The sequence below is a fragment of the Bos indicus x Bos taurus genome, chromosome 29 (genome assembly GCF_003369695.1).
Source record: "Bos indicus x Bos taurus breed Angus x Brahman F1 hybrid chromosome 29, Bos_hybrid_MaternalHap_v2.0, whole genome shotgun sequence".
Taxonomy (NCBI): Eukaryota; Metazoa; Chordata; class Mammalia; order Artiodactyla; family Bovidae; genus Bos; species Bos indicus x Bos taurus.
In genome coordinates this window covers 24,431,334-24,447,346 of record NC_040104.1, presented here as the reverse complement: position 1 = coordinate 24,447,346, position 16,013 = coordinate 24,431,334, and the positions used below count along the sequence as shown (strand labels likewise).

General features: G+C 39.8%; 1 protein-coding gene across 1 annotated transcript; it reads left to right on the top strand.

The window, feature by feature from the left end:
* The first annotated feature begins 10,456 nt into the window (after positions 1-10,456).
* LOC113885826 (putative olfactory receptor 10D4) lies at positions 10,457-11,380 on the top strand. Its single transcript, XM_027531513.1, has one exon. The coding sequence runs from the start codon at positions 10,457-10,459 to the stop codon at positions 11,378-11,380; it is 924 nt and encodes a 307-aa protein (XP_027387314.1).
* The last annotated feature ends 4,633 nt before the right edge of the window (positions 11,381-16,013 follow it).

Here is a 16,013-nt window from a genome sequence, read left to right as displayed (position 1 = left end):
TTTTCTGGAAGAGTTTGAGTAGGATACGTGTTAGCTCTTCTCTAAAATTTTGGTAGAATTCAGCTGTGAAGCCGTCTGGACCTGGGCTTTTGTTTGCTGGAAGATTTTTGATTACAGTTTCAGTTTCCGTGCTTGTGATGGGTCTGTTAAGATTTTCAATTTCTTCCTGGTCGAGTTTTGGAAAGTTGTACTTCTCTAAGAATTTGTCCATTTCTTCCACGTTGTCCATTTTATTGGCATATAATTGTTGGTAGTAGTCTCTTATGATCCTTTGTATTTCTGTGTTGTCTGTTGTGATCTCTCCATTTTCATTTCTAATTTTATTGATTTGATTTTTCTCCTTTTGTTTCTTGAGGAGTCTGGCTAATGATTTGTCAATTTTATTTATCCTTTCAAAGAACTATCTTTTGGCTTTGCTGATTTTTGCTATGGTCTCTTTTGTTTCTTTTGCATTTATTTCTGCCCTAATTTTTAAGATTTCTTTCCTTCTACTAACCCTAGGTTTCTTCATTTCTTCCTTTTCTAGTTGCTTTAGGTGTAGGGTTAGGTTATTTATTTGACTTTTTTCTTGTTTCTTGAGGTATGCCTGTATTGCTATGAACTTTCCCCTTAAGACTGCTTTTACAGTATCCCATAGCTTTTGGGTTGTTGTGTTTTCATTTTCATTCAATTCTATGCAAATTTTGATTTCTTTTTTGATTTCTTCTGTGATTTGTTGGTTATTCAGCAAGGTGTTGTTCAGCCTCCATATGCTGTAATTTTTAATAGTTTTTCTCCTGTCAGAACAGATCAGTCGCTCAGTCGTGTCTGACTCTTTGCAACCCCATGAATCGCAGCATGCCAGGCCTCCCTGTCCATCACCAACTCCTGGAGTTCATTCAGACTCACGTCCATCGAGTCAGTGATGCCATCCAGCCATCTCATCCTCTGTTGTCCCCTTCTCCTCCTGCCCATAATCCCTCCCAGCATCAGAGTCTTTTCCAATGAGTCAACTCTTCACATGAGGTGGCCGAAGTACTGGAGTTTCAGCTTTAGCATCCTTCCTTCCAAAGAAATCCCAGGGCTGATCTCCTTCAGAATGGACTGGTTGGATCTTCTTGCAGTCCAAGGGACTCTCAAGAATCTGTGCAACACCACAGTTCAAAAGCATCAATTCTTCGGCATTCAGCCCTCTTTACAGTCCAACTTTCACATCCATACATGACCACAGGAAAAACCACAGCCTTGACTAGACGAACCTTTGTTGGCAAAGTAATGTCTCTGCTTTTGAATATGCCATATAGGTTGGTCATAACTTCCCTTCCACGGAGTAAGCATCTTTTAATTTCATGGCTGCAGTCACCATCTGTAGTGATTTTGGAGCCCAGAAAAATAAAGTCTGACACTGTTTCCACTGTTTCCCCATCTATTTCCCATGAAGTGGTGGGACCGGATGCCATGATCTTCGTTTTCTGAATGTTGAGCTTTAAGCCAACCTTTCACTCTCCACTTTCACTTTCATCAAGAGGCTTTTGAGTTCCTCTTCACTTTCTGCCATAAGGGTGGTGTCATCTGCATATATGAGGTCATTGATATTTTTCCCGGCAATCTTGATTCCAGTTTGTGTTTCTTCCAGTCCAGCGTTTCTCATGATGTACTCTGCATAGAAGTTAAATAAGCAGGGTGACAATATACAGCCTTGACGTACTCCTTTTCTTATTTGGAACCAGTCTGTTGTTCCATTTCCAGTTCTAACTTTTGCTTCTTGACCTGCATATAGGTTTCTCAGGAGACAGGTCAGGTGTTCTGGTATTCCCATCTCTTTCAGAATTTTCCACAGTTTATTGTGATCCACACAGTCAAAGGCTTTGGCATAGTCAATAAAGCAGAAATAGATGTTTTTCTGGAACTCTTGCTTTTTCCATGATCCAGCGGATGTTGGCAATTTGATCTCTGGTTCCTCTGCCTTTTCTAAAACCAGCTTGAACATCAGGAGGTTCACGGTTCACATACTGCTGAAGCCTGGCTTGGAGAATTTTGAGCATTACTTTACTAGCGTGTGAGATGAGTGCAATTGTGCAGTAGTTTGAGCATTCTTTGGCATTGCCTTTCTTTGGGATTGGAATGAAAACTGACCTTTTGCAGTCCTGTGGCCACTGCTGAGTTTTCCGAATTTGCTAGCATATTGAGTGTAGCACTTTCACGGCATCATCTTTCAGGATTTGAAACAGCTCAACTGGAATTCCATCACCTCCACTTGCTTTGTTCGTAGTGATGCTTTCTAAGGCCCACTTGACTTCACATTCCAGGATGTCTGGCTCTAGGTCAGTGACCACACCATTGTGATTATCTGGGTCGTGAAGATCTTTTTTGTACAGTTCAACTGTGTATTCTTGCCATCTCTTCTTAATATCTTCTATTTCTGTTAGGTCCATACCATTTCTGTCCTTTATCGAGCTCATCTTTGCATGAAATGTTGCTTTGGTATCTCTGATTTTCTTGAAGAGATCCCTAGTCTTTCCCATTCTGTTGTTTTCCTCTATTTCTTTGCATTGATCGCTGAGGAAGGCTTTCTTATCTCTTCTTCCTATTCTTTGGAACTCTGCATTCAGATGTTTATATCTTTCCTTTTCGCTTGTCTTCTTTTCACAGCTATTTGTAAGGCCTCCCCAGACAGCCATTTTGCTTTTTTGCATTTCTTTTCTATGGGAATGGTCTTGATCCCTGTCTCTTGCACAATGTCATGAACCTCATTCCATAGTTCATCAGGCACTCTATCTGTCAGATCTAGGCCCTTAAATCTATTTCTCCTTTCCACTGTATAATCATAAGGGATTTGATTTAGGTCATACCTGAATGGTCTAGTGGTTTTCCCTACTTTCTTCAATTTAAGTCTGAATTTGGCAATAAGGAGTTCATGATCTGAGCCACAGTCAGCTCCTGGTCTTGTTTTTGTTGACTGTATAGAGCTTCTCCATCTTTGGCTGCAAAGAATATAATCAATCTGATTTCAGTGTTGACCATCTGGTGATGTCCATGTATAGAGTCTTCTCTTGTGTTGTTGGAAGAGGGTGTTTGTTATGACCAGTGCATTTTCTTGGCAAAACTCTATTAGTCTTTGCTCTGCTTCATTCCGTATTCCAAGGCCAAATTTACCTGTTACTCCAGGTGTTTCTTGACTTCCTACTTTTGCATTCCAGTCCCCTATAATGAAAAGGACATCTTTTTTGGGTGTTAGTTCTAAAAGGTCTTGTAGGTCTTCATAGAACCATTCAACTTCAGCTTCTTCAGCATTTCTCCTGTAATTGAGATCTAATCTTACTGCATTGTGGTCAGAAAAGATGCTTGGAATGATTTCAATTGTTTTGAATTTACCAAGGATAGATTTATGGCCCAGGATGTGATCTATCCTGGAGAAGGTTCCATGTGCACTTGAGAAAAAGGTGAAATTCATTTTTTTGGGATGAAATGTCCTATAGATATCAATTAGGTCTAACTGGTCTATTGTTTCGTTTAAAGTTTGTGTTTCCTTGTTAATTTTCTGTTTAGTTGATCTATCCATAGGTGTGAGTGGGGTATTAAAGTCTCCCACTATTATTGTGTTATTGTTGATTTCTCCTTTCATACTTGTTAGCATTTGTCTTACATATTGCAGTGCTCCCGTGTTGGGTGTATATATATTTATAATTGTTATATCTTCTTCTTGGATTGATCCTTTGATCATTATGTAGTGACTGTCTTTGTCTCTTTTCACAGCCTTTGTTTTAAAGTGTATTTTATCTGATATGAGTATTGCTACTCCTGCTGTTTTTTGGTCCCTATTTGCATGGAAAATCTTTTTCCAGCCCTTCACTTTCAGTCTGTATGTGTCCCTTGTTTTGAGGTGGGTCTCTTGTAGACAGCATATATAGGGGTCTTGTTTTTGTATCCATTCAGCCAGTCTTTGTCTTTTGTTTGGGGCATTCAACCCATTTACATTTAAGGTAATTATTGATAAGTATGATCCCGTTTCCATTTACTTTATTGTTTTGGGTTCAAATTTATACACCCTTTTTGTGTTTCCTGTCTAGAGAATATCCTTTAGTATTTGTTGGAGAGCTGGTTTGGTGGTGCTGAATTCTCTCAGCTTTTGCTTGTCTGTAAAGCTTTTGATTTGGGCTGTGGGTTATTTTCTTTCATCACTTTAAGTATGTCTTGCCATTCCCTCCTGGCTTGAAGAGTTTCTATTGAAAGATCAGCTGTTATCCTTATGGGAATTCCCTTGTGTGTTATTTGTTGTTTTTCCCTTGCTGCTTTTAATATTTGTTCTTTGTGTTTGATCTTTGTTAATTTGATTAATACGTGTCTTGGGGTGTTTTGCCTTGGGTTTATCCTGTTTGGGACTCTCTGGGTTTCTTGGACTTGGGTGATTATTTCCTATCCCATTTTAGGGAAGTTTTCAACTATTATCTCCTCAAGTATTTTCTCATGGTCTTTCTTTTTGTCTTCCTCTTCTGGGACCCCTGTTTCAAATGTTTTAGTGTTTAATATTGTCCTGGAGGTCTCTGAGATTGTCCTTATTTCTTTTAATTCGTTTTTCTTTTATCCTCTCTGATTCATTTATTTCTACCATTCTATCTTCTAATTCACTAATCCTATCTTCTGCCTCTGTTATTCTGCTATTTGTTGCCTCAAGAATGTTTTTTATTTCATTTATTGCATTATTCATTTTATATTGACTCTCTTTTATTTCTTCTAGGTCCTTGTTAAACCTTGCTTGCAACTTCTCAATCCTTGTCTCCAGGCTATTTATCTGTGATTCCATTTTGATTTCAAGATTTTGAATCAATTTCACTATCATTATTCGAAATTATTTATCAGGTAGATTCCCTATCTCTTCCTCTTTTGTTTGGTTTGGTAGGCATTTATCCTGTTCCTTTACCTGCTGGGTATTCCTCTGTCTCTTCATCTTGTTTAAATTGCTGAGTTTGGGGTGTCCTTTCTGTATTCTGGAAGTTGGTGGAGTTCTCTTTATTGTGGCATTTCCTCGCTGTGTGTGGGTTTGTACAGGTGGCTTGTCAAGGTTTCCTGGTTAGGGAAGCTTGTGTTGGTGTTCTGGTGGGTGGAGCTGGATTTCTTTTCTCTGGAGTGTATTAAAGTGTCCAGTAATGAGTGATGAGATGTCTATGGTTTTGGAGTGACTTTGGGCAGCCTGTATCTTGGAGCTCAGGACTGTGTTCCTGTGTTGCTGGAGAATTTGCTTGGTATGTCTTGCCCTGGAACTTGTTGGCCCTTGTGTGGCGCTTGGTTTCAGTGTAGGTATGGAGGCGTTTGATGAGCTCCTGTCAATTACTGTTCCCTGGAGTCAGGAGTTCCCTGGAGTCAGGGTTTGGACTTAAGCCTCCTGCTTCCAGTTATCGGTCTTATTTTTACAGTAGTTTCAAAACTTCTCCTTCTATACAGCACCATTGATAAAACATCTACGTTAAACATGAAAAGTTTCTCCACCGTGAGGGTCACCCAGAGAGGTTCACAGCATTACATGGAGAAGAGAAGAGGGAGGAGGGAGTTAGAGATGACCCGAATGAGATGAGATGGAATCAATAGAGGAGAGAGTGGACTATCCAGTAATCACTTCCTTATGTGCACTCCACAACTGGACTGCTCAGAGATGTTCATGGAGTTATACAGAGAAGAGAAGAAGGAGGAAGGATACAGAGGTGGCCAGGAGGATAAAAGAGGGGAATGAAAAGGAGGGAGACAGATCCAGCCAGTAATCAGTTCCCTAAGTGTTCTCTACCATCTGGAACACACAGAAATTCACAGAGTTGGGTAGAGTAGAGAGGGGTTAGGGAGGAGACACAGGAGACCTGGTGGAGGAAAAGGAGAGTCCAAAGGGAGAGAGAGCAGTCAAGCCAGTAATCTCGCTCCCTAGTGAAAAATGGGTACTGAAGATTGGGTTCTTAAAGGTACAAAATTGGTAACAAATACATAAAAGCAAAAATTAAAAATCTAGAGTAGAGTTTGGAATTTCAAAAATACGATGTTAAAGAAAAGAAGTAGGAAAAGAAAGAGAGAAAACAAACAAACAAAAACAAACAAAGTCGCAAAAATTATAAAGAAAATATAGGTACAAAGTTGATAACAAATACCAAAAAGCAAAAGTTAAAAATCTAGAATAGAGTTTTGAATTTCAAAAATACAATGTTAAAAAAAGGAAGAAGAAAAAGAAAGAGAGAAAACAAACAAACAAAAACAAACAAAGTCGCAAGAATTATAAAGAAAATATAGGTACAAAATTGATAAAAAAAATACCAAAAAGCATAAATTAAAAATCTAGAGTAGAGTTTGGAATTTCAGATATACAATGTTATATAAAAGAAGATGAGAAAGAAAGAGAGAGAGAAAAAAAGTCACAAAAATTATAAAAAAAAAAAAAGTACAAAATTGATAACAAATACCAAAAAGCTAAAATTAAAAATCTAGAGTAGAGATTGGAATTTCAGAAATACAATGTTAAAGAAAAGAAAAAAAAAAAAGGTCACAAAAATTATAAAAAATATATATATGAAATTTGCTTTAAAAAAATAGGGTCTTCTTTTGGCAAAGTAATAGTAGGTTATAAAAGTGAAAATTAAAGGAATAATAGAGGACTTAAACATTTTTTTAAAATTAAAAAAAAAGAAAGAAAGAAAGAATGGTCGTAAAAATATATCTAGGACTTTCTCTTGTTTTGTTGTGGGTATTGTGGGGTCAGTTCATTTTCGGCTAGTTCCTTGGTCCGACTTATATTTATCAAGATCTATAGGCCCCTTCCTATGTAGTCGGTACTAACCACAGGGTTTTAATCTATTGCCTGTAGCTTCCACAGCGGTTCCCTCTGTTATAGCTTCTTCTGTTTGCTTCTTCCGTGTCTGGTTTCCGCCCTGACACAAAGGGGATGGTGGTGGACACTTTTTTTTTTTTTTTTTTAGGCTCACTTGTTCAGTTGCACTGTGGGGAGGGAGGGACGCTGCAAACAAATAGCACTGGTGTGTGCTCGCAGTGCCTCAGCCACACTGGATCTGCCCCCGCTCATGGCGCGTGTAGCCTCCCTTCTCACACTGCTCAGGCTCTAGGTTGCTCTGCCAGGAACCTTTCTGTGGCCGGCCCTGGGCTGCTTGCACCTCCCAGGTCCAAGCCGCTCAGGTTCAGGCACTCGGGTAGTCCTCAGAGGCACAGACTTGGTTGGGCCTGCGTTTTGTGCCCTTCCCAGGTCTGAGCAGCTCAGGTGATGAGGTGTTTGGCGAGCGCGATCGCTGCGACTTTTGGCTAGTTCCTTGGTCCGACTTATATTTCTCAAGATCTATAGGCCCCTTCCTATGTAGTCCATAGTAACCACAGGGTTTTAATCTCTGAGGCGTTTCCCTCTGTTATAACTTCTGTTTGCTGGTCTCTTCAGGGTCTGGTTTCCACCCTGACACAAAGGGGACGGTGGAGGACACTTTTTTTTTTTTTAGGCTCACTTGTTCAGTCACTCTGTGGGGATGGAGGGAGGGATGCTGCAAACAAATAACACTGGCGTGCGCTCGCAGTGCCTCAGCCACACTGGGTCTGCCCCCGCTCACGGCGCGTGTAGCCTCTCTGCTCACACTGCTCGGGCTCTAGGTTGTTCCACCGGGAACAATCCGAGGCTGGCCCTGGGCTGCATGTACCTCTCAGGTCCAAGCCGCTCAGGTTCAGGCACTCGGGTAGCCCTCAGAGGCGCAGACTCAGTTGGGCCTGCGTTTTGTGCTCTTCCCAGGTCCGAGCAGCTCAGGTGATGAGGTGTTAGGCGAGCACCAATGCTGCGACTTATCGCCTCCCCGCCACTCGGTTATCTGGGTGTAAAACTGGCGCATCTTCTCAGGCAGATGTTGACCGTCCAGACCCCCAAGAAGTTTTAGTTAGCAAAGAAGCCTGCTTACAGTTTTATAGATAATGTCTCTCTGGGGCTGCGATTGCCCCCTTCCGGCTCTGGCTGCCTGTCACCGGAGGGGGAAGGTCTGCAGCTGGCTATCTCTGTTCAGTCCTTTGTTCTGTGCGCGGGCCTGGTGGTGTCTTAGGTTAGGGCTGGCTTTTTGCGTGGTAGATATCCCACAGTCTGGTTTGCTAGCCCAAATTATTTTGCTCAGATAGCGCTCAGGGTATTCAGGCCAGATTCTTACTCTTAGCGATGCAGCCCGTGCCGCGCCTCCCTGCCCAGCCCCCGCTTGCTAGTGGTGTGTGCAGGTGTCTGCACTGCTTCTCCTCTGGGGGATTTACCGTAGGGCTTGCAATCTGTGAGTTTTAATTGTTTATTTATTTTTCCTCCCTGTTATGTTGCCCTCTGTGCTTCTAAGGCTTGGCACAGATTCGGCAGTGAGAAGGTTTCCTGGTGTTTGGAAACTTCTCTCTTTTTAAGACTCCCTTCCCGGGATGGAACTCCGTCCCTCCCTCTTTTGTCTCTTTTTTTGTCTTTTATATTTTTTCCTACCTCCTTTCGAAGAGTTGGTTGCTTTTCTGGGTGCTGATGTCCTCTGCCGGCATTCAGAAGTTGTTTTGTGGAATTTACTCAGCGTTTAAATGTTCTTTTGATAAATTTGTGGGGGAGAAAGTGTTCTCCCCGTCCTACTCCTCCGCCATCTTAGCTCCTCCTCCCAGCAGTTTTCTTAATAACAAATGGAATGCTCATTTCTGCAAGTGGTTACTTAGCTAATCCTAGCTGTTTCTTTAAACCCAGTTCTTCCAAGCACAGAATCACTGGGCAATTTAAAATATCTAACTTAAAGGATGGCTCCCCACTACAGGAAAAATATGCCCAAGAGTTACTGTTTTTTTTTGACTATGCAGTGTGTAGGATCCTGTTTCCTGACCAGGGATCAAGCTCATGCTTCCTACTTTGGAAACTCAGAGTGTTTTTTGTTTTTTGTTTTTTTTTTAAATTTATTTTTGATTGCACTGGGTCTTTGTTGCTGCACATAGGCTTTCCCTAGTTGTAGAGAGTAGGGGCTACTCTGTTGTTTCTCTTGTGGAGCACAGGCTCTAGGTGCATGGGCTTCAGTAGTAGTGACTTGAGGGCTCCAGAGTGCTGGCTTTAGTTGCCCTGTGGCATGTGGGAACTTCCCAGACCAGGAATCGAACCAGTGTCTACTGCATTGACAGGCAGATTCTTATCCACTGTACCATCAGGAAAGTCCAAGAGTTATTGTTAATCAAAAGGATTTGAAAAATGAAAATAAGTTTTTTGCATAGTACATTTTTTTTTTTGTTTTAAAATTAATAAGGTGGAGACACTGGGGAGAAAGAATGAAGGAGGGGAAAGTCTGATTAATTGCTCTCTGTTGTACAGCTGTCTCACATGGGGAGAGAGTGGGTCCCAAAGGAACACCCCAAACATCTCTCCTCAGGGAAATGATCCTTCTTTTCTCAGGGACCACAGGCACTGTTGCTCTAGATTTTCAGTTCTGACTGGCCTTCTGTTTCACAACATCTAAGGAAAGAAAGCAGGAGGGTGGATGTGGAGCCTGGATTCTAGCCAAGTCGATTCTTTCCCTTCCATCTGTAGGTTCCTTCTTTCTAGAATGCTCTCTTCTCATCTAATGGGTTAAACACACCATGGGCAGGTGAGAGAAGATGGGAATTGGCTCTACTGGAGTTAGGGCTAAAACTGACTTAGTTGTCTCCATGGATTGATTGTCTTAAGATATTCCCTAGTTAATGACGCTGGGTTTTAAAAACCTTCATTGGGATGGCATATATTGTCATATTGCAGACATAATTCCTACTGAGATTAAATGTTACATTGAAGTAAGATAGCTATTTTTATTATTGCTAAGTGCCTGTTGCTTTTTCTTGTATTAAATATTATCATTTCCATCCTGTTTCACTCTATTTCCACTAGATTGTTCTTAGTTGTCCGTTGTTCTAGCTGATGATGGAGAAAGCATTTTTGTGAATCGTTTTAATCAATAGGTGATTCCAAAGTGCTGTAGGCACAGGTCAGCTAAAGCCAAGTGCTATGTGGAGTAAAGGAGAATTGAAACCAGAATATTAGTACCTTAAGTGAATTTTCTAATGAGGGTGTGTAGCTGCAGTCATTATATTAGGGGTTTTATATACATTAAAGCATTATTCCTCATAAGAATCATATTATTCAACTATTAACCAGATAGCAAGGAGATTTGGAGACTTTTTCAAAATTGTCTAAAATCACTGAGTGTGCATTTAAACTCAGATAAATCCAAGGGTACGATTTATCTTCTGCCCTCTGCTCTATTCTGCCTCTTGTGTTATCTATTATCCTTCAGAGGACACAGATGAAAAGTGACATTGCACATTAATTAGTGAAAACTGGACTGACTCCTATCTAGAGGTTTTTAATGTACAATATATAGATATTATCCCTTTTCCATGGATCCTGTGCAGGTATTAGTGTTTTGGTGAAAACTCATCTCAGTGAGACTGCTGTCTGACCTTCCAGGTGTGACTAGATGTGAAGATGAGGAATCACACTCCAGTGACCGAGTTCCTCCTCATGGGAATCCCTCACACACAGGGGCTGGAACACGCGCTCTTTGTCTTCTTCCTCACCTTCTACCTGCTCACTCTTGTGGGGAACCTGCTCATTCTCCTGGCCATCCTCACTTCCTCCAACCTCCACACCCCCATGTATTTCTTCCTGGGCAACCTGTCAGTGTTTGACATCTTTTTCCCTTCGGTGAGTTCCCCCAAAATGATGCTCTACCTACTGGGGCGAAGCCGGACCATCTCTTACCAGGGCTGCGCCTGCCAGCTCTTCTTTTATCACTTCCTGGGCTGCACGGAGTGTTTCCTGTACACCGTGATGGCCTATGACCGCTTTGCCGCCATCTGTCACCCCTTGCGGTACATGGCCATCATGAACCCCAGGGTGTGCACCATCTTGACTCTGAGCACCTGGATGGGGAGCAGTGTGCATGCATCTGTCCTCACATTTCTTGTGTTTAAGTTACCCTACTGTGGCCCCAAGGAGGTGGGCAATTTCTTCTGTGACATCTCGGTGGTGCTGCCCCTGGCCTGTGCAGACACCTCTCTAGCTCAGACAGTGAGTTTCACCAACGTAGGTGTTGTGGCACTCCTGTGTTTCCTTCTTGTCCTCACTTCTTATACTCGCATCGTTATCTCTATATTGAGAATCAGCTCCTCAGAAGGCAGGCACAGAGCCTTCTCCACCTGCAGTGCCCACCTGACTTCTGTCCTGCTCTTCTATGGACCCGTGGTCCTCGTTTATCTCCAGCCTGCCTCCAGTTCTTGGTTGGAATCTGTGGTTCCGTTGTTCAATAATATTGTTACCCCATCCTTAAATCCTTTGATATACAGCTTGAGAAACAAGGATGTGAAGTTGGCTCTGAGAAAAGCACTAATCCAGGGAGTACATACCTGAGGAGTGTAAGCTTTTCTGTCAGTACCTGTTCTCATAAATTTGCCCTGTATTCATTGGGGGCGACTAGTCTCAGAGTTGGTGTGACTGCTAAGTGCGATTTGGGACAAGTAGGTTGAATGAATTCTTTGTCATTAGCATGTAGTATTTACATAAATTTTTATTCAACAAAATCGTTTATAGGCACTATTTTGTCCACTTTATAAATACTGACAGATGTTATGATAATTATCATATAGAGTAGATATTATTATCCCAATTTGCAGAGGAATATATTAAGGCAGTGGGACATTAAGACACTTCTGCAGTTCACAGAGATAAAAGGTTACTGAGCTAGGATGTTAATGGAAGGGTTTTAACTTTGTGCTATTAATTCTGCCTCTGTGTCATCAGAGATAGCTTAAATGCCTACTTCTTCCAGGAAATTCTTTTCAATTTACAGAGTATTCTCCAATTTTTCAAAAAAAATCTAGTTTATTCAATTTGTTACATTTATTTCCATCACTTTTTTCATCTATATTGTGATGAGTGTTGTATACTTGAATGTGAGATTAAGAAATTTGGTTACATTTCAGAAGCCAGGTGATACACACATATCTACTAATAGGTATTTTCAGAGATCCTCTAGTCTTAGGTCAGTGTATCTGTTCTTTATGACCAGATTCTTGAATAATGATTTCAGATTTTCTGTCATTAAATCAAAGACTGAATTTGAATTCCAGATTCCTGGTTCATTAAAATAACTTTTTTCTTCATGTAAATAAATAGGTTTGAAGAAAACAGGAAAAATGTAAAAACTAAAGTGATAGAAATTACAAATTAATCCTACCACCCAAATGATAATCACTTTCATCATTCTGTTATTTCTCCACCTTCTCTCTCTTTAGTGACTAAATTGAAACAAAAGTTTCTGACTTCCTGTTTATAATTATTTCAATTGTATCATCCATATACCTATCTACATATGTGTACTTATACAGTTGTAGTCATATTATATATATATTCTTGTTCTAACAGTGTATCAAGCATTTTCAATTGCCACTATTTTTAAACCAGTTTAACCAGAGATACAATTCACATACCAAATAATTCACACATTTAAACTATACAATTAATGTTTTTTTAAGTATATTCTAGAATTTCAACCATCACCGTGGTGTATTTCAGAACATTTTTTTTATCATCACAAAAAGATACCCTATATCTTTAAGCTATCATTCTGTTATTCTTATCATTTTCCTCTCTAAGCAACTGATAATCTGCTTTCTGTATCAATAAATTTGCTTGTTCTGGCCACTTTATAGAAATAGAACCACATAAAATGTTTATTTTTTTGTGGCTGCTTTCTTTAACTTTGTGTAATGTTTTCAAGATTCATCCATGTTGTAGCAGGTTACTATTTTTTCCCACTTCTTATCTTATGTGGCCTGAACATCCCTAGTTACTTTGGTTTCTGAGATCACTATATGTTATTAAATCCATATATATTTATAATTGTACTATCCTTATAAAGGACTGACCCTTTTATCATTATAAAATGTCTCTTTTTATCTCTAGTAATACTTTTTTTTTTTCAATTTCTTATTTCAGATGAATTTATTACTTTTTCCAAACCACAGATGAGGATGAATTTTGATAGGGAAAAAGGTGGGGCAGGGAAGACAGGGTCAGAGAACAGAACTAGAATCATCATCTAGAAAGCTATAAAACAATACTGATGCCCAATCTCCACCCTAGACAATTGAATAGTAATAGTTCTAAAAGTTCCCAGAAAATTCCATTATTCAACCAGGGTTGAGAAGCACTAGTTTGCATGCTTCCAGCCAGTTTTGCTTCATTAGTGGTTGGGGAGAGGGAGTGGATCCTGGGATCCTGACAGAGCTGCAAAAGGGGAGATGCCATGAGGGTCTCCTGCAGAGGCATGAGTCGGCAGTGGCTGCCACAGGGATGGGGGAGGTGGCAGCAGCAGTCCCAGGAGTTACATCTCGGCATAAGTCCTCTTGGAAGTCTCCTAGTAACACTTTAAAAGTCTATTTTGTCTATTAATTTAGCCATTTCAGCTTTCCTGTGGTTGTTGTTTGTATAATATCTCTGGTTTTCTATATTTTTATTTTCCTTCTATTTGTATCTCTCTCTGTGAGGGAGTATCTTGAATCTCTGTGTGTGTGTGTCTCCTGTAAGATTCCATAAGTGGCTCAGTGGTAAAGAATCCACCTGCCAATGCAGGATACACGGAATTGATCCCTGATCTGGGATGATCAGACATGTTGCAAAGCCACTGAACCTGTGTGCGGGGAGCTGCCCGTGAGAACGGGGTCCTTTGTCCGAAGGGCACAGCTCTGGGAGCTGCCTCAGTCCTTGAGGGTTTGCTTGCAAACATAGCTCTCTGTCCCGCCACCCCAGAGATTAGGCGCTTATTTACTGCAGGCACCTGGAGTTCTGTGCAAACTTCTCACGCACAGAGAAATGTTATCTGGTGTAAGAAATAATAACAGGGAGCCATTCCCATGCTCTCAAGATTTCTTGTGACTGTTTGTAAGATGTATAGGCTAACCAAGAAAAAATGTCAACTGTTTTGTCTCTCTCACGCTTTTCTGTATAAATATGAGATGTTGAATAAAGTTGGTGTCAGACTGTGTCCCTTTGTGTTGACGTGTCTGAACCTCTCGACCCCATCTTTGTAGTCTCTTGCTTTAGTTTCTTTCTTAGCCCCGCCGTGCACGTTCTCGGGACCTGATCGACTTTGCCGGCTGGCTCCGGCACCTGTGAGCCACAACTCACATTAAGCCTCTGCTCTAGAGTCTGGGAACTGCAACTACTGAGCCGTCGTGCCTAGAGCCTATCAACAAACAAAGCGTACAGGGTAAAGTAATTAGCCTCCAATTAAAAAAAAAAAAAAAAGACTTCTCCAGCACCACACACACACAGAAAAAACCAAGCAAAGTGACCACAATAGGAAGTGTAGCCCCTGCTCACCTCAAAGAGAGAAAAGCCTGCACAGCAAACAAGACCCGACACAGCCAAAAATAAATAAATAAATAAAAAATAAATAAATAAAGGAATACAGGAAAGATAGTTTAAAAAAATGCAGCTTGACCATCTTGGCCTTTTGATTGAATTGTAATCCATTCATGTTTTAATGTTAATATAGATATAATTGTATTTACATGTGATATTTTACTTTTGGTTTTCTATATGTCTCATTCCACATCTTTTTGTTCCTCTATTCCTCCTTTACTTTTAAAAATTAATTCCTAATGTAGCATTTTTAATTTCTTTAATGAGTTTTACATTATATTCCTTATTACCTTAGTTGTTGCTCTGGGGCTTACTATCTTATATCCTAACTTATCATAATCAGCTTCAGGTGTATGCTAAATGAATTCCAGAGTGATATAGAGATACTACTTCAAGACAGCTCTCTTCCTTCCCCTCTCTTTTTGTGATAAAGTGGTTAAATCTATATTACATCTATGAATGATACAATTCCCAACACACTGTTATAATTATTACTTTGTATAATTATGACTTTTAAAGAAGTATGTAAAGCAATTATGTATTTATAGCTTTTGTTATAATGACCTTCCTACTTATTGTTGGCATTCACCATTTGTTTCTATGGTTTTGAACTATCATGTCATTTTCTTAGCCCAATACAGATTTGCTCCCATCTACTTCTTTTTTGCTGTTATTGGCAAGTGTATTACATTTTTATATATATTGCATGCCCCATAATAGTTTATGTACACATTGTTTTATATATTCCGTTTTAAAATAAGTTCATGGAAATTAGAAAATATGCATTTACAGAATGTTTTAATAACACGTTTACCTTTACCAGTGCTTTTGTTTTTCATTTGGATTTGGATTACCATGAAGTGTTACATGTTTTTAGCCTGAAGAATTTCATTTAGTGTTTCTTGTAAGTTGCATCTGCTGTAAACAAATTCTTTCCACTTTAATTTTTCATAGAATATGTTTATTTCATATTCATTTTGATGATACCTTTAATGTAGGTAGTTTAGTGGTTGGCTTTTTTTCCCCTTTGAGTATTTAAATACTTATTCTGATGTCTTCTGATCTCCACTGTTTCACATGTGAAGTCACTCATAGTTCTTACTGAGGTTCCCTTGTAAGGGATGATGAGTTATTTCTCTCTTGATGTTTTCCACATTTTCTCCTTCTGTTTGGGTTTTGGTATTTTTATTATTATGTGTTTGTTTATGCCTATCCTACATGGCCTTTATTGAGTTCTCTTCAGAGCTCATGATACACAGAGATTGTTCAGTAAATAACCAGTAAAATATACACAAACATCGGTCATGTTTATATATTGACTTTCTTATTATCTCTACTAATTCTGTGCCACAACTCATTGTACCCCTCTGTACATGGTAGCACTGAGATATTACAATAAATATCTTGCCCTTCATAACACACGTAGTTAAGCTAAATGCAGGTCTAGTACCAAGCCTTCTTAACTCCTACTCTCACTGTTTCCTACTGTATCATACTGACAACATCCCAGATTACCCTCTAGAGTGAAAGGGTTGGGAAAGCTATATTGTCCAGTGTTATTTGAAGAGAAGATGTCCTGATTACTGGGTTCAATTATCACATGTATCTGGTTTTCCCA

Excerpts from the sequence above, each read along its gene's own strand:
- LOC113885826 (XM_027531513.1), top strand. The coding sequence starts at position 10,457 with ATGAGGAATCACACTCCAGTGACCGAGTTCCTCCTCATGGGAATCCCT.